Source organism: Lampetra fluviatilis, chromosome 52, assembly GCF_964198595.1.
Source record: "Lampetra fluviatilis chromosome 52, kcLamFluv1.1, whole genome shotgun sequence".
Lineage (NCBI taxonomy): Eukaryota > Metazoa > Chordata > Hyperoartia > Petromyzontiformes > Petromyzontidae > Lampetra > Lampetra fluviatilis.
In genome coordinates this window covers 5965581-5991843 of record NC_136326.1, presented here as the reverse complement: position 1 = coordinate 5991843, position 26263 = coordinate 5965581, and the positions used below count along the sequence as shown (strand labels likewise).

Sequence of the window (26263 nt, the reverse complement as noted above, 5' to 3'; positions counted from 1 at the left end):
CCACGGGAACGGGAGTGGAGGATGTTGGCGCGGTGGCGGGTCCGTCGACATCATCAGACGCGGATCAACGATGGCAAACGATGGCGGTACAACTGGAGGCACTTAAGGACGTCCTGGCGCATCTATGCCATCTCGTCGCGCCAGGGACGATGGATGATGCAATTGGTGCTCCGCGGGCCGCCACGTTGCCTGTCCTGCCGCCGCCATTGCCCACGCGGCAAGAGGCCGCCATTTTGCGCGCTCCGTGGCGCCAAACCGCCATCTTGGCCACGCCGCGGGCCGACGCCATTTTGAATTTGCCATCACAACCACCACCATTGGAAGACGGCGGGAAGAGGAGTCGGAGTCGCCACCTTACAACGGTTAAAGAATTTTCCGTCGGTGGGGACTGGAGCGCGTTCGCCTGCCGCTTCTTGGCGGCGGTACGCACAGCAAGATGGACCGATGCGGAGGCTTTGGAGGTGTTGCCGACTCTCCTGGACGACGAATCTGTCCGATTCTTCCGTTCCATAACGACCGATAAGAAGGCAACTTTATGTGGTGTTTTTCAAGAAATGGCCGATGCTTATGAGCCACCAGATGATGCGCATCGGCGATTCGCTCAACGACAACGAGCACCAGAGGAGTCGCCCGTGGCGTTCAGGGGTGCGGTGCTGGAGCTGGCCATGGCAGCTTATCCTGAGACGCCACAGGACCTGCTCGAGCCTCTCATATTAGGGAAAATGTTGGAGCTGTCTCGGGATCTAGGGATCCCCATGCCTGTGTGTGGGCATGAGAAGCTAACTTCCCGGACGGCTGCTAAGTGTCTCGATGCGCAATTCAACCTCCGTCGCTGGAAACAAGTGACGGCGTGGACGGGGGGGCCCGTCAAAGAAGGGGATGCGCTGGGGTAGAACCCTGCGCAGGCTGTCTATGTTCCGGATGACCGGGGCCCTCAACAACTGACGGCCGCCTCCGCTCCATGGACGGGACGCGGCGGGCCGAGACCGCGCGCGGCGCTACCAGAACGGGGCCGTCAGGAGGCGAGGCCTGCGCTTCGGCGCAACGAGGCCGAATGTTTCCGCTGCGGGCGTAGGGGCCACTACGCCAGAGACTGCTGGGCCCGCTTCCCGGCTCCGCCGCAGCAGGAGGCCTCGGCACCGGTCAAGTCGGCTAAAGATCCTCCGAAACAGGCATGTCGGCACGCACCAGACACTCGGCAAGGCTTTACACCTCACCCATCACCGTCGTTGCGCCATCCTAACGTTGTGGTTAAAGCATGCCCTTCGACGGGGCCTTGTCGCTCGGTCACGCAATGGCGCAAGTTGGCACGGAGAGTCGTCGCGGCCGCTACGGGCTCGTCCACTGTACCGGGGTCTATACAAGGGGTGGACGTACGCATTTTGGTCGACTCCGGCGCGTCTGCGACTATTATTTCGGATGTCATTTTTCATCTGTTGGGCATCCCGCCGGGGGCTGTGCGTCCGGTTTATGGGTCGTGCGTCGCTGCGAACGGGGGTAGCATGGGTATCGTGGGTCAGGTGGATGCTAAGATATCTATTGGGGATGTGTCGGCCTCGGGTGTTGTGTTGATATCGAGATCTTTGGCGGTTCCTTGTTTGTTAGGCACCCATTTTTTGGCTAAGATGCCCATTTTGATCAAAATCAATGAGAATTGTATTGAACTGCCGGGGGGCCGTCAAATCTCGTTTCTGCCGTCGCCCTGGGGGCGACCTGCTTCGGCCGTACAAGTGCAGGCGCTGTCCGTCGCATCTGTGGACATCCCACCTGGTACACAGATGCTTATACCCTTGCGGTATCGGAAGCCCCTGCCTGATCGGCTAGGAGCAGTAGGGGTCTTGTTGTCACCGTCCGCCGCGATAACAACCGGGTTGGCGTTAGTGGGGGCACAGACCATCGTCCGGCCGGATCAATTACCGTTTTTACAGGTGCTTAATGCGGGGGGAGAAAACGTCCGTGTCCCGGCCGGTACGGTTGTGGCACATGCCACTACGGCGTTTGCGACCCATGATTGTCCACATAGCCGGGGAGTTGTTGCTGGGGTTTCCGAGCCAAGGAGTTCGGATGATCGTTGGGTTGCTCATTTATGTGACGAAAATTCTTCCCTGTCCATGGAGCAACGTGGTGCGCTGCGTAAATTGTTGTTGACATATTCCGATGTGTTCAGCTCCGATGATTTGGATTTGGGCCGCACTTCGTTGCTTTACCATCACATTGAGACGGGCGATGCTGCCCCTATTCGATTAAATTCGCATCGGATGAGTCCTGCGGAGCGAGAACACGTACGGGGGGCAGTGGAAGACATGTTGGCTGCGGACATTATATCGCCATCTAACAGCCCATGGGGCGCTCCAGTCGTCTTGGTTAAGAAGAAGGATGGCAAATTGCGATTTTGTGTTGATTTCCGCAAATTGAATAAGATATCGGTGGCAGATGCGTACCCCCTGCCGCGTATGGATGACTCCCTCGACGCATTGTCGGGGGCTAAGTTCTTTTCCACACTGGACCTCTCTTCGGGATTTTGGCAGCTTCCCCTTGACGAGTCCTCACGGGAGAAAACCGCATTCCGTACGCCGCAGGGGTTATTTCAATTCAACTGTCTCCCGATGGGATTGAATGCGGCCCCTGCTACATTTCAAAGATTGATGGAGCTCGTTTTGACGGGGTTGCAGTGGGAGACATGTCTTATATATTTGGACGATATCATTGTCTTCAGCCGCACATTTGATGAACATTTGACGCGGCTGGAGACAGTGTTCACGAGGATGCGTTCTGCCAAATTGAAATTCAAACCAAAGAAATGTCACCTACTGCAACGGTCCGTCCGCTATTTGGGGCACATTGTGAGTGCTGAGGGAGTGTCCACGGATCCGGAAAAGACGGCGTGCGTCCGGGATTGGCCGACTCCGGCCACCGTGGGGGATGTTCGGCGGTTTTTGGGATTTGCCTCGTATTACCGAAGATTTGTGCCGGGTTTTGCGACGATTGCGAGGCCCTTGCATCTCCTTACGGGTAAAGGACGGAAGTTTGTTTGGGGACAGCCGGAGGAGGCGGCCTTTCGGAGTCTGCGTGATCTATTGGCCACGGCCCCAACATTGGATTATCCCGATTTCGATCACCCATTCATTCTTGATACGGACGCGAGTGACACAGGTATTGGGGCGGTGTTATCACAGTCTAAAGGGGGTGTAGAGCGTGTCGTGGCGTATGGTAGCCGAGTCTTGTCTCCTGCGGAAACCCGCTACTGTGTCACTCGCAGAGAACTATTGGCGGTTGTTTTTTTCCTACGGCAATTTCGACCATACCTCTACGGTCGTTCTTTTATTGTGCGTACGGATCATGCGGCCTTGCAATATGCCCTTAAAATTGACCAGCCATCCGGACAGTTGGCACGTTGGTTGGACACGCTACAGGAATTTTCCTTCCAAATTCAACATCGGAAGGGAGTGCGCCATGCGAACGCTGACGCACTTTCCAGATTACCGCGGCGCGCCCCTTGTAAATGTGAGTCGGGGACGCATAGGTGTTCGCCGATTCCAAACCCCCCTCAGCCGCTTACGTTGGCCGTCGAGAAGTCGGACACTCCGATGGAACCGGGACCGGCTGACGGGGTTTTGAATCTGCCGCGGTCTGTCTGGATCCGGGAACAGATGATGGATGAGTCATTGGTGTCCTTGCGGAAGCGGTCTGCTAAGGACAATGGGAGTCCGAGTACGGCTGTGGGGCCGCAAACCGCTCTCCGAGATGGTCTGCTTATGTGGCGGGAGGGGTTCCAGGAACGTTGGCGCCTGGTGGTACCAACGTCCTTGCGATTCGAGTTGATTAGAACCCTCCATTGTGACACTCTCTTACATTTAGGGGTGCAGAAGACCTTGTTGACGTTGCAACGTCATTATTTTTGGCACGGCATGGCGACAGATGTCGTAGGGCACGTGCGCGCGTGCCCTGCGTGTGCACGACGTAAGCCGCCGAAACATCCTTACGTGCCGCCTCTCCAGTCGATTCAGGTGTCTCGAGTCAATGAATTGGTGGCACTGGACATATTGGGACCTTTTCCACCATCGGCGAGGGGTAATAAATATTTGCTGGTAGGGGTTGAGTACCTCTCCCGTTGGCCGATGGCCTGGCCGTTGCCCGATCAGTCGGCCGCGGCCATTACCGACGCCTTTTTGTTTGGGTATATTATGGATAAGGGGGCGCCTGAGAGACTCCTCACGGACCAGGGCAGGAATTTCTCTTCTAAATTATTGGCGGAAGTGTGCGCGGGCCTTGGGACTAAGAAAGTACGGACATCCCCATACCATCCGCAGACGGATGGTATGGTTGAACGGCTGAACAGGACATTGTCTGCCATGCTTTGCCATACCGTGAGTGAACAACAATCAGATTGGGATCTGCACATCCCCGGGGTGCTTTCGGCGTACAGGATGACGCCTCATGCGGCTACAGGATATTCGCCGTTTTACCTTATGTATGGTCGGGAAAACGTGCCGCCGGTGGATGTGCAATTGGGAACTGGGGTGAAGGGACCTCGTAAACCACTTCCTGAATACATTCAGGACACGGTTCGCCGAGTCACGGAGGCGCGGGAGAATGCCCGCGTGGCTACGGCCAAAGCCCAGGCCCGGAACGAGCGATATGCGCGACGGTCTGAGGGGGAGTGCCCTTGGAAGGTTGGGGACCTAGCCTGGCTTCATTGTCCACAGGTACGTCCGGGGACCTCGCCGAAATTGCACAAACCCTGGCATGGTCCCGTACGCCTCATTGCGGTTCCCAACCCACAGTCAGCACGCGTCCAGATTGGGTCTCGTCGCTGGGTTGTGCATACGTCGCGCTTGAAACCATATGTTGCTCCCTTACATGATGCGTCATCCCCCAATGTTGCCTTGCCGGGGTCTGTTGCTGCTGACTCTCCCCTGCCTGCGTCCATTGATCTTGCTAGAGCGCCTGTCGTACCTGTTCCAGACAGGCCGGCCGTGACATTGCGGGGGACGAGGGGCCCTGCTCGGAGGACGCCTGCCAGGTCTGCGGGACCTTCGAGCCCTGCAGCCCTTCCGACCCAGCTGCGGGCACGGTCACAGGACAAGCCCAAGACTAACTCTTTAGAGACACGGGACGGCGGTGGACTTCCAGCTGCGACAGGGGGATTACCCCCTGTCATTCCTCGACTTTCATCGCGTTCCCGTTCTGCGAGTGGGCCGCCGACCGTCTGGGACGGGCCGGCGACCCGCACACGTTCCAAATCGCTTACGTTTCGTTGATTGTTGTTGTCTTGTTATTTTTTTCTTACAGTTGTATTTATTGCATGCTTTTTGTACGTTCGTTGATGTTAATTGCGTTGTTGTTGTTCTTGCTGTTACATTGTATGCTTAGTGTCCTTTAGGGGGGGAAGCTCGGTTCGCCGCATTACGATTTGCTATTGGTCAGCCGAGGTCGGCTGGGATTTTTCTACGGGGGAGGGTGGTGTAATGCGGGCGTAAGCGACCTTCCGGATGTGACGTCACGGGGAGTGGAGTCATGTGACGTGGGGGGAAGGTTCGGGTCCTTAAGCGGGTAAACCGGAAGGGGAAGGCAGTCGGGGTGTGAGCGGAAAAGAGTGAGGCCACGCGGGCGAGTGTGGAGAGGGGGGGGCGCCGACGGCCATCGGGAGCCAACCCCGAAGATAAGAGGAAGCTGCGGAGTGGTGTGCAGCTGCAGAGGAGACAGCCAGAAGGGCTGCGTGTTAGAGGCAGCGGTGTGGCTGCCAGGAGGAGCTGCGGAGAGAGAGAGAGAGGGCTGCGTGTTAGAGGCAGCGGTGTGGCTGCCAGGAGGAGCTGCGGAGAGAGAGAGAGACAGCAAGAGGCTGTCAGAGCTGCGGAGGGAGAGGAGTTGCAGCGAGTACAGCCAAGGGGGGCTGTGTGAGAGAAACAGCAGCGGAGCTGCTGTTGTGGATCGGGCCGACATTGGAGTCAGCACCGTGGAGAAGCTACAGAGTAAAGACAGCCGTGTGGGTGTACAGCACGAACCGAATAAAGGACACTGAGCCAGACATCGTGGTCCAGTCGTTTATTACACTTGTAAGATGTTTTTGGCCAAATACTGTTGAGTGGGAAGAAACTGGAGCACCCGGAGAAAACTCACGCATTGCGTGCAACATCCTATCCCCGTACAGATGGAAACGGATGTCGATTAGTCCACTTTCCGTACCGCCTCCTGGTGAGCCAGGGTACGGCACCTGGACGCTCGCGGAAAGGAAGTTTCACATCTGTGTGGTGATCCGCCAACCCTCGTCGCTTCGAGAGCTGGATTGCAGGCCATGTGCTCAGCCAGAACCACCACCGCCTGGTTCAGTGTCCACCAGAGGTCACAAACAGGTTTCGATTCCTTACTCGTACCCGGCCGCACCAGGGTCGCAAATGGGTACCCGTACCTGTACCCGTACCTGTACCCGTACCTGTACCCGGCCGGGTACGGGTACCCTACCCGTACCCGTACCCGGCCGGGTACGGGTACCCTACCCGTACCCTACCAAAAATGAGTGACAAGCGGTGACTCACCAGTGACTCACGGCCTACCCGTACCCGGCCGCACCAGGGTCGCAAACGGCTACCCGTACCCGGCTGGGTACGGGTAGCCGGGTATCGGGTAGGGTACGGGTATCGGGTACCCGGTTGCAACCTCTGGTGTCGACCACAGATTTCAACATGTAGCGTGTCGACAATAGCATGGACAAATATATAACAGTGTCCTGCATATAATGGGAGGTTTCTGGAACCCCTAATTAAAAATAACGTTGAAAGCGATTTAAAATCACGCGACCGAAGCTCAAAAATCTAAGCAGTGCTGCTGACTTTGGTGTCCTCTGGTCTAGCACCGTTTTGAGACGAGGCTCAAAAGAAAGCTGTCTGGTGTGGACCAATCAGTTTCAAAGACGATGCATATATTACACTGGTCAACAAAAAAACATTTCTTTCTGGCCTGGACTTTTGCAGCTGTTTCAGAATAATTCTGGGTGCTGATTCCAAATCTGATCTCAGATTTGCTCTATCACATGTCATTTTTATGCTATCGGCATACCCCATTTTCATTGATTTTACCCGAAATTAACTCTGTCACTTATGATTGCAAGTTGTTGCGAGTCAGTGACTGCTTTAGTGTTAAAATATGGTGCTGTTTTTTTAGGATAGTGTGTTTATAATATAATTTTATGTAGATATCCACGTTTATTTAATATTTTTCTTCTGCAGTTTTTATTGAAAATGCAATATTTGATATCTCAAAAACCTGATGTGATTGACAAAAACTGATGCCAGATTTGGAATCGGCACCCCAACATTACCTTAAACCCGTTGGAATACCTTATGCCAGAAAAAGTGTGACCAGTGTTATCAGTGTTTTTTGTTTGCATTCTGACCACAAGCATTGTGGTGAATGCAGACATGATTCCTTGTAAAAGGTTTCAGTTTGGTGTTTTAACATATCAACACCTGTTTTGTTGCCAGAAAAAAGGGAAAAACCTATTCTCAATCAAAGTTCTATACAGTAACTAATGTAACATTGGATTGTGTTCCAGAAATGATGTAATTTCTTTTGGTGGTTTTAGTGATGTTTGTTTACCTATTTTATATCGCTCGTTATATTTAGGTAATCTGAAAGTAAATCGTGGGCTAAATTTTATCTTCATATACATCATGGGGTTCTGTAAATAAAATGCATATACCACGGTACCCCCATCCCTGAATTGGCGCAGTATTTCAAGGATGCACTCTGCTGACAATCATTTTGCCCTATTAATGTTTTGCGCTTAATACGTGCGGACATATCCAAGGGCAATCTGTGCATCCTAAAGTCAAGTGACCTTGGAGACAACCGCAAATCTTTTGTCGCAATGCTGTAATTTTTGTGGTGAGACCGCTTAGGTTTTCATCTGCCTACAATCCCTTGATGGCTAATGCCTGCAAACCCTGCCAGGCAGTGAACTTTGAAGGTCATCCTCAAGTCAAGCTATGATAACACTGGTCAACACACTTTTTCTGGCATAAGGTATTCCAACGGTTTTAAGGTAATTTCGGGGTGCTGATTCCAAATCTGGCATCAGTTTTTGTCTATCACATCAGGTTTTTGAGATATCAAATATTGCATTTTCAATAAAAACTGCATAAGTAAAATATTTAATAAATGTGGATATCTACATAAAATGATATTATAAACACACTATCCTAAAAATACAGCACCATATTTTAACAGTAAAGCAGTCACTGACTCGCAACAACTTGCAATTGTAAGTGACAGAATTAATTTCGGGTAAAATCAATGAAAATGGGGTATGCCGATAGCATAAAAATGAGATGTGATAGAGCAAATCTGAGATCAGATTTGGAATCAGCACCCTGAAATTAGTCTAAAACAGCTGCAAAAAACCAGGCCAGAATTTGTTTTTTTGTTGACCAGTGTTATTTAACGAAGGTGCCTGATAGGGAGCAAAATTTTCAACATACATTTGTAATGCGGGCGTAAACGGCCTCGCGGATATGACGTCACGGGGGGAGGAGTTAGGTCACGGGAGAGAGAGGGATGAGGTCTTAAGGGAGAGATACCGGAAGAGACGGGAGAGAGTTGGAGATAGAGAGGTTGGAGGGCGGAGGTTGGAGAGTGGCGAGATCGCCACACACAGAGTAAGACTCGGCACCGTCGGCCAGCGGTGACCGAGCACGGAGGAACGGGGAGCAGCGGTGGGGCTGCAGTGAGGGCAGCCGGAGGCCTGCACGAGGGAACCAGCAGCGGAGCTGCATCGGAGTGGAGAGAGGCTACGGGAGCGGCGGCAGCATCGAGCTGCCAAGCGGGGAGGCTCTGAGCGAGGGCCGTGTGGGACAAGTTGTAAAGAACCCGAATAAAGGACAACGGAGACAGACACAGTGAACGAGTCCTTTATTACACATTGCTGGATGAAGGGTCTCCCCACTAAATTCGCTATTCGTCACGGTCTTGCAATCCCACAATTTACCTCCAGCGTCTGAGCTGGTGTCATCACTCCATCCGCGGTGGTCGACCTCGAGTGATTCACTCCTTTGACTGCCATTCTGTCACCAGTCTCATCCATCGGCCAACCTCAAGTATCGTGATGTTTCCTGCAGAAGCCCACGTTTCTGGAGTCAATTTGAAGTCTTGATTTGTATTTGTTCCTTGACCCGCATATTCCATTCTCGCATTGTAATCTCAGTCGTGCATCTCTCCGTGCTTATTTGCATGCTTCCCATCGTTAATTCCCTTTTATTCATCATCTTCCATGTGTTTTCATGTATGTCAAACCTGAAAATATGCACTGATTTTTAAATCCTTTATATTAAGTTCGCTTGCTTGCTTGCTTGCGTGCTTGCTTACGACCGTGCAAATCTTTCGGTCGTTTTTAACCCACTTCCCGTGATCCAATCGAGCTGACATTTTGCACACAGACTCGTTGTGCGTGACAATTAATTTTCGTGAAAATTTTTTTCCAACTGTTTAGGGAATTTTGTTTTTATATTTCATTACCAATTGCTTAATGCTGGCAGACAATCATCTGACGCATAGGTGGCAGCCATCTCAAGCCAGAGGACGAGAGGACTCTAGCCGCCACGCATATAAAGGATTTAGAGTGAAAAACTTTTTACATTATAAAGCCAGCACCTAAATCAATGCTCACATGCAGTTAATACAATGGTGGTTGTACAGTACTATACGCCCACATATATGCTCCTTGCTGCCTTTGCCAACTCGCACTGACCAAAATGGTGAAGTATGGTTAAATAACCCCGACAGCCTGCATGGTGTTGGTAGGGTCTCTTTTTCAGTTGTTGATTGACAAAGGGAGTGCATATGTTTAATGGTATTTCAAGATGCTCTGCAGAAAGCGCATTGGATTGGTAATGTGTTCACATCTCTACATACCACCAATTACATATCGCCAATCACACATCTGTACATATCACCAATCAATAATTTGTACATCACCAATGGCATATCCGTATGTATCACCAATGACACACAGATATCTGTACAAATTATCAATCAAGCGCATACCTGTACATATCAACAATCAATCATATTAACATATCACCAATCACATCTGTACATATCACCAATAACCTTTCTGAACACATTCTCAATCAATCACACAGCTGTACATGTTACCAATCATATCTGTACATATCCTCAATCACATGTCTGTACACATCACACATCTGTACATGTTCCCAATCAATCACACATCTGTACACGTTACCAATAAATCACACATCTGTACATGTTCCCAATCAATCACACATCTGTACACGTTACCAATCAATCACACATCTGTACACGTTCCCAATCAATCACAAATCTGTACACGTTCCCAATCAATCACACATCTGTACACGTTCCCAATCAATCACACATCTGTACATGTTATCAATCAATCACACATCTGTACACGTTCCCAATCAATCACACATCTGTACATGTTCCCAATCAATCACACATCTGTACACGTTCCCAATCAATCACACATCTGTACACGTTCCCAATCAATCACACATCTGTACATGTTATCAATCAATCAATCACAAATCTGTACATGTCCCCAATCAATCACACACCTGTACATGTTACCAATCAATCAAACATCTGTACACGTTACTAATCATCTGTGCATATCACACATCTGTACATGTTCCCAATCAATCACACATCTGTACATGTTCCCAATCAATCACACATCTGTACATGTTCCCAATCAATCACACATCTGTACATGTTCCCAATCAATCAAACATCTGTACACGTTACCAATCAATCAAACATCTGTACACGTTACCAATCAATCAAACATCTGTACACGTTACCAATCATCTGTACATATCACACATCTGTACACGTTCCCAATCAATCACACATCTGTACATGTTCCCAATCAATCACAAATCTGTACACGTTCCCAATCAATCACACATCTGTACACGTTCCCAATCAATCACACATCTGTACATGTTCCCAATCAATCACACATCTGCCCACATCAGCAATCCACTGCCGTCACAGCAATTCCGCTGTGATCCACTGGGGGGCGTTGCCCACGATAAGAGCACCACCACCACCACCATCTCCCCCACCCAGCCTCACTTCCTGCAGCAAGCAGCAGCAGAAGCAGCGGCCATCCCTTGACACAGTCTTGGTGGTGTTGGTGTTGTTGTTGTTCTAACAAATCGATAACTAACAATCTCTGATGGCGAGCCGGCGTTTGGTGGCGTCTTTGGGCGTGCTGCTGCTGCCGCTGTTATTGTTGTCGTCGCTTGTGGCGGCGGTCGCTGCAACGAAGGGCGGCGTGGAGGTGGTGGCCGATGACGACTGGAGGAAGATCCTGGAAGGGGAGTGGATGGTGGAATTGTGAGTGCGGTTTGTGGGTGATGGTGATGATGGTGGTGGTGGTGTTGTCTTGCTGTAGCGAGCGATGCGTGGTGAAGTATGGTCAAACGAGCTTCGTAAACGACAAGTCGGGGAGGTCATCATCCAGCAGTGGATTGAACATGTCGATGGTGATGATGATGATGGATTGACGAAAGGCACGGGGTACAATGATGGCAATGCTTTAAAGCTTTCGTGACTGCAGGGATTCATCTTCTTGGTTCTTTCGGTAAAGTCACGTAGAAGGGAAGTAATAAAAGAATAAAAATAAAACATTAAAATAATTCTCACGACGTTTCGGCCACAACGCAAGCAGCCTTCCTCAGGTGAAGACCAGGTCTGTCGGGGACTTTACCGAAAGAACCAAGAAGATGGCAATGCTGTGCAATGAAATAGTATGGGTCATGTTCAATCCACTGCTGGACTAAGACCTGCCCAATGGAACGACAAAATTGTATTGGGGTTTGCAAGATCGTAAGGTGACTGGGAGATTATTAATTTTATATTATTGGTTCTTTCGGTAAAGTCACGTAGAAGGGAAATAATAAAATACTAAAAATATTTAAAATAAAAATGCTCACGACGTTTCGACTGCAACACAAAGCAATCATCATCAGGTGTGAAATCCACAGCAAGAAAATTTTGAAAAAACCGAAAGAACCAAAGAATATGAATCCTTGCAGTCACGAAAGCTTTAAATCAAAAGATTATTATAATTTTTTTAAATCAATCCAGCAGTGGGTTGACCATGGCTGCTGATGTGTCCGTACTGTGTATTACCGTCGGATGAATGTTGTGTTTTTAATTAATGGAATCATTTTTCCAGGATGAATTATGACTTTGGTCAGTGTGGTCTTAACATGCAATATTTTGCTGTCTTTTCTTGGATTTTTTGTTGGCACAAAGTCACTTTAAGATGTTTTTGTTTGTTGCGGTTGCACCCCATTCAAGAGCCGAATGAGGCTCACATGGTTATTTTTTATTTTATTATTTCCATTCTACGTGATTTTACCGAAAGAACCAATAAGATGAATCCCTGCAGTCACGAAAGCTTTAAATCGAAAAGGGTTATACCAAATAAATGAAACTTGAACTTGAAATGAACTTGAACATCAGCAATCCAACATCGGTTTTTAAGACCAGTAGCCTTTTAAGTAGTACACTTAACACGGCGTTAAACGTTACCACTTCTTCTGCGATAGAACACACAATAACCTACGTTTCATACAGACGTTTAATTCTAAATCGTAGTGTAAATACAATATAATACAAACCTGTCAACCCCTTATCAGTGCCCTACATTATTACACACCCACGCAGAGCGTATTGGTCACCACGTGTCCCTATAAATCGAAACGTGTTTCCTACAAAGCCCCCCATCACAAGGGGAGAAACACAAACACATAGACACGATTTCTCTTTGCTGTACGCCATATGGACCTTTAAAACTCAACTTCCATGTCCCAAAAATCCGGGGTTGACGGCTGTGATTGTGCGGCATTCGGTTTAGGGTTAAATCCATTGTTGGACTGTACATCTAGGCTGCCTACCGTCACCAACACCTACAGGGATTGACCAGCGTGGTGAAGTATGTTCCAATGTAATAACCCCGTTGTGGGACCCGCATGGCATGTAGCTGAGGGCCTTCGTCCAGCGGTGGAGCGACAGAGCGCCTTGTCTATAACCACGCACGTGGCTCGCGCGAGTGTGTCACGAGGACATTTTTCATTGACGCAACTTAAAAGTGACGCTTCGTTTATCTCGGCATGTGCCGTGCACTGTACTGTACAGTGCGCACTGTACACAATACTACGCTGTACCCATGAGCTGTATACTGCACTGTAGACTGTACTGTACACATAATTACACTGTACAAGTACTGTACGCAGTATTACACTGTACACCGCACTGCGTTGTACACAGTATTACACTGTACAAAGTGCTGCACTGTACACAGTATTACACTGAAAGTACTGCACTGTACACAGTTTTACACTGTACAAGTACTGTACACAGTATTACACTGTACAAGTACTGCACTGTATTCCGTACAGTACCAGCTACTCACATTACCGCACTGTACACTACATGCTGACCTTTACACAGCACTGTACACAGTACTGCACTGTGTACAGTGTGGTACTGTACACAGCACTGCACTGTGCACAGTGCTGCACACAGTACAGAACTGCATGCTTGCAGTCACTCTTTGTGGAGAACGAGACGACAGCTCCAGTTGCATTGTGTGGCGAGGTTCTGTGCGGTCGGTGGTGGTGGTGGCTGCCGAATAGTTTTTATTTTGCTGTGAAGTGTCAAACATCTTTGTGGCCAAAATTTCCCAATTCGAGCTTACAAAAAGTGGACACTTTTTTTTAAATATTTCAAATGAATGTGAGCCAACGTGTTTTTCTTCCACGTTTTTTTTTATTTTAGAGCTAGGAGATGGTGTGTGTGTGTGTTGAACTTCTTTCACACCGTATGTGGCCATTCGCGCTAATCGGAGGTGTGTGGGGGAAAAACGACAAACTGAACACAAAAAAGCAGTTTTAACGAAATTGTTTTACAGTTTAGATTTAAAAGTGCTTAGCTCCGTGGCTTCCTAATGTGGTTGTGATGGAGACTGCAAGAGTGGTCCTTGAAGGACACGTTGACCATGTAAAAAGGGGCAGACTTTGCCACACAGTGGTGGTGATGATGGCATGACAATGTTGGTGGTCACATTTATAATAATGATGACCTCTTTCATTAAGCGCCTGTCATATTGAAGTATGTCAAAGCGCCCTACGACACTCATAAGTGTAGAAAACATCTAAGCGAAATAGAAAGATGACAATAGCCATCTCGATGACTACTCTCAAAATTCCAATAAAATGAGGAACTGTGACAAAAGCTATAATAATAATTACAGAGTAATCCAATCCGACACATTTTTTTGTTATCTTAAGCTACGGGGAAAGCCTGCAGTACAAATAGGTGAGTCTCTTGAGATGTCATTTGAAAAGTGAAATCGACTCAGAAATCCCTAATGGACCGAGGAAGAGGATTCCACAATTGATGACCAGCTGGCCGTGATGACCTCCGACGCCTTGACCATTTCACGCACCTCCGATTCGCGAGGCCGGCTACGTACGGCGCAAAAGAAGTTCCAGTGTACGTACGTACGTTTGATCGGGTTTGAATCGGAGGCAACGTTCTACGTGTGAACACACGGACGACGGTGCACGTGCGTGTTTTTAAATCCTTTATATTAAGTTCGCTTGCTTGCTTGCGCGCTTACGACCGTGCAAATCTTTCGGTCGTTTTTTAACCCACTTCCCGTGATCCAATCGAGCTGACATTTTGCACACAGACTCGTTGTGCGTGACAATTTATTTTCGTGAAAAAAAAATTCCCAAAATGTTCCACTTTTTAGGAACATTTTTTTTTATATTTAATTTAAAATACCAATGTGATAAAAATGAAACTCTTACTCAAGAAAAACAGAAATGAATAATAAAATAAAACCGATGCCACGCATATAAAGGATTTATAGTGAAAAACTTTGTTTTTACGGGTTAATTTTTTATCCTTGCAGCTACGCGCCTTGGTGTCCGGCCTGCCAACAGCTACAGCCCGAGTGGGTGAAGCTGGCTGCCTGGAGCAAAGACCTGAACATCAGGGTTGGCAAGGTGGACATCACGTTACAGACAGGTGCCACGTCGCAAGACAACACATTAGAAACCCACTGTCGTCCCCCCCCCCTGCCATAGTAGAGGCTTGTTTTTTTTGGGGTTGGATCCCGTAAATGTAAATATGTCGTAAAACCCGCCACCACCAGACGCAGCCAATAAGCATGGTTTGTCACGTAAAGAAAATGTGACAATTCGTTACTAGTTCAGCACACCGGTGTGTTGGAGAGTAAACCCACAATATTTACATTTCGATTTCGATTTAAAGCTTTCGTGACTGCAGGGATTCATCTTCTTGGTTCTTTCGGTAAAGTCACGTAGAAGGGGAATAATAAAATAATAAAAATAAAACATAATAAAATACAATTCTCACGACGTTTTGGCCACAACGCGAAAGACAGCGTCTGAATACAGATGCTGTCTTTCCGACAACCTGTTTTTCACCTGAGGACGGCTGCTTGCGTTGTGGCCGAAACATCGTGAGAATTATTAAATGTTTTATTTTTATTATTTTATTATTTCCCTTCTACGTGACTTTACTGAAAGAACCAAGAAGATTTACAATTCGAGTTAACGACGTTTCGCCGTTCATAACCAGCCTCATCAGGCAACACCCAGAATTGTGGAGAAATCCTCGTGCGGTTTCGGTCTTAAATCGAGGGGGTAAATGTGATGTCGTCACTTGTGAACCATTCAGGTGTGAAGACCATAGGGGGGGGTAGGGGGGGGTTAATGTCATATAAATTACATTGGATATCTATTGTTGGTGGGGTTGTTCACAGTTAATAAACATACATAATGTAGGCATGTACATTTTACCGATTTGGGGTATTGTTTAGCCATTTTTGTCTTTAGCAAATGAACGGCTGAACTGTTAGTATGGTCAGCTACGTACGGTGGTGAAAGAAGCTCAATGTATGTACATACATAACGAGCAGGGAAAGTGAAACATTAAAAATGGGGGGGGGGGGGAGGGTAGCTGATTTGTGTTGCTGCATCTTCATAGATGCAGCTATACACACATCTTTGATTAGCGCGGTTGGCTACGTCCGGTGCGAAAGTTCTACTTGCGTAGGGGGACGGTTCGCCCTCCATATTGGCGTTGAACCATGGGGAAGCACGCGCTTACGCATTCACGGAAGGAGGAATAAAATATAAAAAATATTTTAGTTGCGGTCTGAAGCCTGACCACATAGCATGAGCTTGTGGTGGGAGATTTGTGCTTGGTATATAATTTTAGTGGTGTTGTCACACTTTGTGCATAGTCTACAGGTTCGCTGGTGCTTAATAACCAAACATTCTCGTGAATGACATGCCTTTTTAAATCCTTTATATTAAGTTCACTTGCTTGCTTGCGCGCTTATGACCGTGCAAATCTTTCGGTCGTTTTTTAACCCACTTCCCGTGATCCAATTGAGCTGACATTTTGCACACAGACTCGTTGTGCGTGACAATTTATTTTCGTGAAAATTTTTTCCCAAAATTTTCCACTTTTTAGGGGGAAAAAAATGTCATATTTAATTTCAAATACCAATGTGATAAAAATGAAACTCTTACTCAAGAAAAACAGGAATGAATAAAAATATAAAACCGATGCCACGCATATAAAGGATTTATAGTGAAAAACTTTGTTTTACGGGTTAATTTTTCAAGCCACTGCTGGTTGACACAGTGCTGTGTCAAGTTGGTGAATGGGGGTTATTTGACCATACTTCACCGTGCTGGCCAGTGTGAGTTGGTGAAGTAAGCACCTGTTGAGACATCGCTTGCCAACGATTTTTGCCGTGGCCGGGAAACAATCTCATGCTTCTGGGTTCATAGGGCAGTGCGCTAACCACTGCACCACCACTCAACCCCCAGTGCTTATAGTAGTTAATAATTTAGAATGAGTGGCATCTTTGAACTCGGTGAGAGGCAGGGCCTGTGTTATATTATATCCTCCAGTCGGCTTCCTCTGTGTACGGTGTTGACCGTTATTGCCAAGGCAGAAATTCCAGTGTAGACTTTAAAAGCAGAACTAAGTTTTACAACTCGCTTTGGAAATCGACTTTGCATTTTTGCAATGAAATTTCACTCGGAGGTGAAATGCATTTGTTAGATATGCTTTGAGATACATTGCCATTCAAACTCCACACCTGCAAATGCTTAAAGTGTATCCTATTGTCCTATGTAAATTGTCAATACTGTGGAAGTAACTGAGCGCCAACTTAGAAATAAGCATTTGTAATCGCAGCTTGCCGGGGGGGGGGGAGGGGGGCATGACCGTATTAGCCCTAGCCACCTGCCCCCTACGCTGTGTCGTGTTGTAGCTTGCACAGTTGCTGACACCAACACCACTCTACTTCTTATTTCAGGTCTCAGTGGTCGATTCCTAATTACCTCCCTGCCTACGATTTACCAGTGAGTACCCTCGGCACTCGGGCAAGCCGTTCGTGCGTTGACCGTGACTTGACCACGCTGAATTTCACTTCCAAAAAAACCCCAAACTCCAATCGCTAAGCGGAGGCCGAACGCTTTCCTTCGTGTGACATGGCCCTCTGCTCTCTCTCTGCGACAGCATACACGAGGGGGTGTTCCGTCAGTATGAGGGATCGCGTCTGGAGAAGGACTTCCTGAGCTTCATCGAGGATAAGAAATGGCTGGGGGTGAAGCCGGTCTCCTCCTGGGTGGACCCCAACTCACTCGCGTAAGAATCCATTGGGTGTGCGCGAGCAAACGAGTGTAGCATTGTGCGTGTGTTATGGTCTGTGTGGGGAGCGGCGACGAATGAGTTCGATTCCCGCTCATGATCAATACCAGGTGTGAATGTTTGACCCGACTCTGGGACCTCCCCAAGGTCGACTCAACCTTAAATGATGACCTGGTGTGCTGTGTAAAACATCTGTGCTGGGGAGACGAAGGTTTGTTGGTGTTTTCCTCCCACATTTTTTTGCGCCGTGCTGGCCTTGATAGGTGCTCGCTAATAGCACTTGTCCCGGACAACAGTCTGTCAATGGATATGCGGGGTGTTTGTCTTTTTTATGGGCTGTGAGTGTCTAAATGTGTGTGTGTGTTTGCTGTGTATGGGTGTTTGTGGTGTGTGCGGGTGATTACGTTTAAGTGTGTGGGTTAGATGTAATAGTGCTGGCCACAGGGCACTCCTTGTGTGCAGTGCAAGTCCTAATTGGTTCTTACGCACATCACTTTATCCCATCAGTCTGAGGTCTGAACGGGGGATATTTTGAAGTATATATGTTGAACTTCTTTCGCACCGTCCGTAGCCAACCATGCTAATCAGAGGTGCGGGAGAAGGACAGTGTGTTCGGGGAGCAGTGGCATCGTGCTTTGCGCCCCGCACTGAACCCAGCAACCTGAGTTTGATTCCCGGCCACAGCTGACATCAGTGGCAGACGACACTGAACAGATCGTCTGTGTGCATGTTGAACTTCTTTCGCACCGTATGTATCCAACCGTGCTAATCAGCGTCGTTTGAGGCTGTGATCAACACTGCCTTAAATGAGTACAGGAATACCTTTCACTTTCGTCTGGTTAGGGACCAGAGCATGGATGAATGTCAAAAATGGACAAATGTCAAAGCAGAGCCTTTATTTGGCTCGCAAATTTATTTTGGCCAGCGAAAAACGTGCGTGCAAATAACTACAGTAAATATATAACACATGCACGCGAAACCTAAATATACAGAAATAAAAGAAAAATAAACACAAGAATAAATACATAAAACTAAATAAATAAACAATGCTCCCTTGAAATTTTTTATTCTTGCTTAAGTAAACTGTAGCATTATATTGTTATCGCGAAAATAACTGTATTGTTGACAGTATAATCACATAAATAAGTCCAGTATTAATAATACATGAATAAACAAAAATATAAGAGATGCTCACTGAGCGACTTCTTTTCAAAGACGGAACGAAAAAGACGGCGCGAGGCGCGAACGTCTTGGAAGGTTTGGGATGAAATCGGACGAAAGAGGAAAGGCGTGTGGATGAAATTTGAAACGTGGTTATAGCACTGGTCAACACACTTTTTCTGGCATAAGGTATTCCAACGGTTGTAAGGTAATTTTGGGGTGCTGATTCCAAATCTGGCATCAGTTTTTGTCTATCACATCAGGTTTTTGAGATGTCAAATATTGCATTTTCAATAAAAACTGTGGAACGAAAAATATTAAATAAATGTGGATATCTACATAAAATTATATTATAAACACACTATTCTAAAAATACAGCACCATATTTTAACACTAAAGCAGTCACTGACTCGCAACAACTTGCAATCATAAGTGACAGAGTTAATTTCGGGTAAAATCAATGAAAATGGGGTATGCCGATAGCATAAAAAGGATATGTGATAGAGCAAATCTGAGATCAGATTTGGAAACAGTACCCTGAAATTAGTCTAAAACAGCTGCAAAAGTCCAAGCCAGATAAAAAAAATGTTTTTTTGTTGACCAGTGTAGTTGAAAACGGCCGAAAGAGTGAAGCGATGAAAGTCGAGGTATCGCTGGACATACTAGTGTGCAAACATCAGCACTGTGGAGATGAAGGCAGCTAGGTGTGGTGGTGATGGATGGCCAGACCATCCTATTCGTACCGACCTGAATAACGATTCATGTATTCTTTGTATATTTGTGTTTCTGGCTACGGTGTGTCGGTGCCTCACTGTTGATGCTTGTTTTTTTCATCAGGATGTCTGGTATGTCTGCGTTGATGGACTTCTCTCACTGGATCAAGGTAGGTTCAGTGTTGCTGCGTTTATTTAGATTGTTTGGCTGCTGTATATTGACACGTGTTAAGCCACTTCGTTGAGCTTTTATTTGTGGCCAGGTCGCTTCTGAAAAATAAGGTAACAGCTCGGTGGGCTTTACTTGTTAAAATAAAAAATAGTTTTGCTTTATTAGTCCTGGAAGAGACGGCAGATATTAAATAAATACGTAGAGTAAATAAATAAATCACGTTGACAGCCATTGCCTCCAGAAGTAGTTGTGTAAGAGTCTTCTTGTGGCAGCAGACATCTTCTGGAAGAGGCCATGAGATGTCCACCATCTCATGAGGGGGAGGCTTTCGTCTGTAACCGCGACCCTCGCAGTATGAGCCTAGAGTCTATCGTGGTGCACAATTGGGAAATCGTTAATTAAAAAAATCTATAATTACGATTCCCCCCCCCTGATCAGCGTGGTGTGCATAGTGCCCCATCAGGCAGTGGATTGACAAAGTGCCACGTGTTTCTTCAATTTTATTGGAAGGATGAATTTTATTCGAATCGACGAATTGTTCAATCGCTGGATGATGGAAGTAACTGAAATGTTTACATTTGTAAATGTCTTGAACATCTTTTGAGTCCTGCCATTTAATAATTGATTTATTATTTTTTCAGTAATTTTGTATGTAAAATTAAACAAGTGACTGGAGAACATCCATAAGTAACAGAGAGAATGCTTAAACTCCGAACAAGAAGGCCTTCACAAACCCACTTGCCGTGCTCCACTAGACAGACACGTATCACGGGTTCTGCAGAGCAGAGGACGTGCTCCACTTGGTAACGCCAGCAGCGAGAAACTGCAAGGCTGTATTTTCGGCGCGCGCGTTTTGCCCTCGGGCTAAAGAACGAGCTTTCAGAATGTGAAACGCATTTGCACGTTCTCTGCCTTTTCATTTGTACGTTGAACTACGTAGCCAACCTACAAACCCAACCGTGCTAATCGGGGAAGGATGGCAAACTAAACACAAAAAGCGATTTTTTTTAAAAGCTGCAGTTCAGCCACCTGTCATTCAGTGTCTAATGACAGATGACTGAATTTCCCACCCCCCCCCCTCCGACCATTTCCCAGAACACCCATGCCTACTTCACCGAGCAGCTCGGCATTCCCGTGTGGGTCTCTTACCTGCTCTTCTCTCTGGCAACCATCCTCATGGGCCTTCTCCTCGGAGCGGTATGTTCACACGGCTCCCACTCTTACACATCACCCCCCCCGCTCTGAATGTGTGCGGTTTCTCAAGAATCAAAAGAAGTACAAGAATGAGCAAGGCGTGATAACTCCTCTTCTCGTGCTGCTTCTTCTTGGTTCTTTTGGTAAAGTCCCGTAGAATGGAAATAATAAAAATAAAACATAATAAAATAATTCTCACGACGTTTCGGCCACAACGCAAGCAGCCGTCCTCAGGTGGAGAACAGGTCTGTCGAGGAGACAGTCTGAATGACAAGCCCCAGGCTTGCAGCGACTATTTAAGCTGGGATGGAGGGGGCGAAGAGCGCCTTGACAAAATAATTTGCATATCAAGAGGAATTTAGCATATTTATGGGAAATGCAGATATTATTATGTTTTATTTTTATTATTTCCATTCTACGTGACTTTACCGAAAAAACCAAGAAGATGAATCCCTGCAGTCACGAAAGCTTTAAATCGCGTGATAACTCCTTTCAGAAACGCTAATTTTGTTTCTCGAGAAGGGCGTGACCCCGACGAACAGACCTGGTTATTGGAGCGAGATCGCTTGCGAGAGAAGCCCAATGACAGATGGTATGGAGGAGGCTCTTGAGTTCGATCCAGACCCCGATGGCTGTATATTTGGAGTTTGCATGTTCACCCAATGGTCTCGTGCATTTTTCTCCGGGTCCTCCGATATTTTCCTCCACATTTCAAAACATGCATTTAAAGCATTTGGCTGTAATACATCTCCACATTATAAGCCACTAAGTTGAGCTTTCATTTGTGACCAGGTCACTTCTGAAAAAGAGCTATATAGCTCAGTGGGCCTTACCTGGCAAAATGAAAAGTTAGTTTAGGAAGTATATTTATCTTCTTGGTTCTTTCGGTAAAGTCACGTAGAATGGAAATAATAAAATAATAAAAATAAAACATAATAAAATAATTCTCACGACGTTTCGGCCACAACGCAAGCAGCCGTCCTCAGGTGAAGAATTGGTCTGTCGATAAGACAGAGTCTGAATGACAAGTCCTGGGCTTGGAGCGTCTATTTAAGCTGGGAGGAGGAAGAGCGCCTTGACAAAATAATTTGCATATCAAGAGGAATTTTAGCATATTCATGTAATATTACACTATGTATTATTCTACCCACCCTACTGCACACCACACTGCTGCATATTTACCGTACAACTACGAATTTTTGCATATTTATGGGAAATGCAGATATGCGACTAGTACTACTTGTGATTACTATACACCACCCTATACCTCGAAAAAGAAGTATATTTAGTTCAGTGCTTCAGCCTCATCTGCGCAAGCCGAGCTGTAGACTTCACTCTAACCCACGCGCGGCGTGCTCTCTTGCAGGTCTTTGTGCTGGTGATAGATCGCGTGTGTCCTCCAAAACGACATCCGTCTGCCAAGGCCAAGCGAGGTACGAAGCATTTATGCCATTGTAACATGAGGCCCACTATTTACTGCATTTCCATTGATCCACATGACTAAAGTTGTCATCCTTGGAGTCGGCTGAAAGTCTGGTCACTGACGAAGATTCAAACTCCCGTTTGGACATCCCTGGACACAGACCCACAAATGACGATACTTGCTTTTTGTAATTTTTCTTGTCCTGTAGACGCACGGGATTGAGAAAATATCGGTGCAAGTTTGATACATTACTCGCAACTTGTTTTAATTGGGAATAAGTCCCGTAGAAATATACCCCCCCTCGCCTCCTGCGGCAGAGTAATGCCCACTTGCAAGCCGGGTGCTATGTTCACCTTGTGCTGCACAGGGAAAGCTGCCACTGAGTGTGCCCTTCGCTAGACTACATCGGTATGTCTGTCTAAATTATTTGGCACCGTACATAGCCACCGTGATAATCGGAGGTGCGGGGAAGGACAACAAACTAAACACAAAAAGCAGTTCTAAAGAAATTAGATTTCAATCTAGATTTATAAGTGCATAACTCCCCCAGTGACTTCCTAATATTGGAAGAGCGTCCCAGACGGCCGCAGAAGCACATCTGAAAGCACGCCATGCGTTACCATCTTTGTTCGATGGCTAGCCAAAAGCCGAGGTCGCAAACGGGTTTTGATTCCTTATCTGTATGCGGCCGCACCAGGGTCGCAATCGGGTACCCGTACCCTACCCGATACCCGGCTACCCGTACCCGGCCGGGTATCGGGTAGGGTACCCGATTGCGACCTCTGGGATGAAGCCATGTTGCAGGCGCGGGTGGGTTGATTCTAGGAACTTGAATTGTGAGAAGAGACAAGACGTTGGGAAATGAGTGACAAACGGTTACTCACCAGTGACTCACGGCCTACCCGTACCCATACCCGGCTGCACCAGGGTTGCAAACGGGTACCCGTACCCGGCTGGGTACGGGTAGCCGGGTATCGGGTAGGGTACGGGTATCAGATACCCGTTTGCGACCTCTGGCCAAAAGCCTCTGCTGCTGTGAGGATGACCGCGATGATGGTTTATGCTCCTTGACGAGATTTTGTAGTGCAAGGCACGGCGAGTAGCTGAGGCATTTAAACGCCCGAATGAACGCAAATCGTTATCCTCAAGTGGCAAAACAGCATTTCGTGTAAAACCACTCATTCTCGTTCTTCTTCCGCTTCTTGCTCCTCCTCTTGCTGCTCCTGCCCCCCCCGTCTGTTTGCAGTGGAGGTGCTGAGTGGCGGTCACGCGCCCGCACCTGCCAGGGGCAACGTAGGGCAGGCGCAGGCACGGCCAGAAGCGGGGACAAGCGCAGAGGAGACGGAGCTTGTGGGGAAAATCTCAGACGCATTGTTCACCGACGGAAGCGAGCTCCGTCAACGGCAAGTCCACCCGACGGAAGAGGACTGAAGTGGCATCTGACCAGCGCGAGAGATAGTCTCCGTGAATTGTTTTCACTTTGTGGAAGATGCAGCAATTGCTGTCACTCTTGATTTTTTTTTTTATAAGTTCTTTGAGTTTAGAATGTTGTTTTTTTATTATCGGTCACTTTACGTTTAATGACCTTTTGTTTGTCGATGGGGAACCCAGCCTTTTGGATTAATTGTGAATGGGGGTATTTATGCCGCCGATGTGTTCCATCAAACGTAATTCCACTGCATCGCACCGTGCGCGAGCTAAGCACATTTCGCCGAGCGATCCAAACGACGACCCAGTGTCCCCCCCCCGTCTAAAGTTATACTTGTGGGGGTGGGATGGTCTTGCACTTGTCACACAATGCTCTCCTTTCTAGCAGCATGCTAATCATTTCCAATTATGCAGAAAACATAACCATTGCCGTGTCTCTTTTTCTTCAAAGAATCGACTTGCTTTGTTTGTACCGCCTTTTTTTCTATTCTTTAGTTGCAGGAATTTTCACCGCCGTCGTTTTGTGCTGCCCATCGTGTCGGCGGGGTTCTTTTTAACTTGACAGCGCAAAACACTCGGCCTGACAAAAATAAAACACGCTCGCAGGAATGAGTGTCTGTGGAACGGGAGGAATGCTGTGCACGAGCCATACTTCATTCCGCTCATCACGCCCGTTAAAATCCCACATTTTCATATTCTCTATCATCGCCTTTTGTCAACCACGACCAACACCCCCCCCACATGCTGGATGAAGCCCAGAGGTCGCAACCGGGTACCCGTTACCTGTACCCTACCCGATACCCGGCCGGGTACGGGTACCCGTTTGCGACCCTGGTGCGGCCGGGTACGGGTAAGGAATCAAAACCCGTTTGCGACCTCTGATGAAGCCCCTCCCCAAACCACCGCCAATTCTAGCGGTAGCGCAAAGCAGCACATAGCATCTGCACACAAGCACCGTTGTCATCCTGATTGAAATTCATTTGCTTCGGGGTTTTTGTTTAGTCCAAAGTAAACTCAAATTTCAACGCATCCGTCAATAAGACTGCCCCAAAAAGGGGTGGGGGTGGGGGGGGGGGCTGATATAATAGGCAATGCTCGGGCAGTGGCCCTTTATCGAAGGGCAAATTGAGAATGGCCATTGCTTGAAATGCCTTTCTTTTAAGGCGGTGTTGTTGACAAACTTTTGAGTTGTGGCTTTTTTGTGCCAATACACCCGCTGGCAATGTTATCGGCAGCAAAACAAAAAGTTTAAAAGAAACTTTGCAATGCTGTTCTGCTCGCGTTCCTTCATGCCGTGGAGCTAATGACAGACCCCAAGGGTGTTTATCGTGCGTAATACTGGTGCGGTCTGGAACGGGAGAGCGGTTGTTGTGGATTTCAATACATTAATTGCAGAGAACATTCTGAAAGTGATTGATGAACAGATCCAGTTGAGCTTGTTTTGCTGTCACTTCTCTGATCCTCCGCTGCCATCCTGCACACCTTTAAGATGATGGGGGGGGGGGGGGGGAAACTCACACGAAGTTGCGCAGCCTCTGATTTTTATTTTATTGCCACAAAGGTAGCATACGGAACCTGCGACCATGTGTATAATATAGCTGTGGTTGAAATGCTTAATATGCCTGAAAGCAATCGTGTTCATTAAAATGTATACAGGGTGATCCTTCATAACAGATTTTTTTTATCTTCTTGGTTCTTTCGGTAAAGTCACGTAGAATGGAAATAATAAAATAATAAAAATAAAACAAAATAATTCTAACAGACTGTCTTCTCGACAGACCAGTTCTCCACCTGAGGACGGCTGCTTGCGTTGTGGCCGAAACGTCGTGAGAATTATTTTATTATGTAATTTTATTTATTTATTTCCATTCTACGTGACTTTACCGAAAGAACCAAGAAGATGAATCCCTGCAGTCACGAAAGCTTTAAATCGAGATTTTTTTTTAGGTTAGATCGTGTAAATTTTAACGTCTCGTTAAACCCGCCAGCGCCCGACAGCCAATTAGTAAAGTATGTCACGTAAACAGAACATCCAATTCGTTACTCGTACAAACACCACCGGTGTGTTGGAGAGCAAATCCACACCATTTACAATCAAGAGTACGCCGTTTCACCAGTAATTACAACCGGCATCATTCGGTGGCAGCCAGATTTGATCTAACCCCCAATAAACCTGTTATGGATATTGGTCACGAAAGCCTACGTGTTAAAATGGTGATCCGTGTATACCCAACTTGATATTGAACACCCTCCGTCTCCTCTTCAACGCCCGATTGAATGTTCAATCCACCCCTCCATATCTTGAGAAATGAGCGTGCTAAAAGGTTGAATAAGTTTTATTGAGTTTGATGGGAGGTGTCAATGAAAGGTCACTTTCTCAATGTACCCCAGATTTTTTTTAGTGGAGGCTCTGTG

The 26263-nt window shown here is 47.2% G+C and overlaps 1 protein-coding gene across 1 annotated transcript; it reads left to right on the top strand.

Annotated features, from left to right (window-relative positions):
• The first annotated feature begins 11088 nt into the window (after positions 1 to 11088).
• On the top strand, positions 11089 to 24891 carry LOC144949113 (thioredoxin-related transmembrane protein 1-like). Its single transcript, XM_078878964.1, has 8 exons — positions 11089 to 11382; positions 14975 to 15090; positions 17423 to 17468; positions 17626 to 17754; positions 19756 to 19801; positions 20899 to 21000; positions 22364 to 22430; positions 23667 to 24891. Exons 1-8 carry the CDS (start codon positions 11222 to 11224, stop codon positions 23849 to 23851), a joined length of 852 nt encoding a protein of 283 aa, XP_078735090.1. The 5' UTR covers positions 11089 to 11221; the 3' UTR covers positions 23852 to 24891.
• The last annotated feature ends 1372 nt before the right edge of the window (positions 24892 to 26263 follow it).

Coding starts and splice junctions, on each gene's coding strand:
- LOC144949113 (XM_078878964.1), top strand. CDS start 11,222: ATGGCGAGCCGGCGTTTGGTGGCGTCTTTGGGCGTGCTGCTGCTGCCG. Junction 17,755..19,755: donor GTGGACCCCAACTCACTCGC/GTAAGAATCCAT, acceptor TTTTTTCATCAG/GATGTCTGGTATGTCTGCGT. Junction 21,001..22,363: donor TGGGCCTTCTCCTCGGAGCG/GTATGTTCACAC, acceptor GCTCTCTTGCAG/GTCTTTGTGCTGGTGATAGA.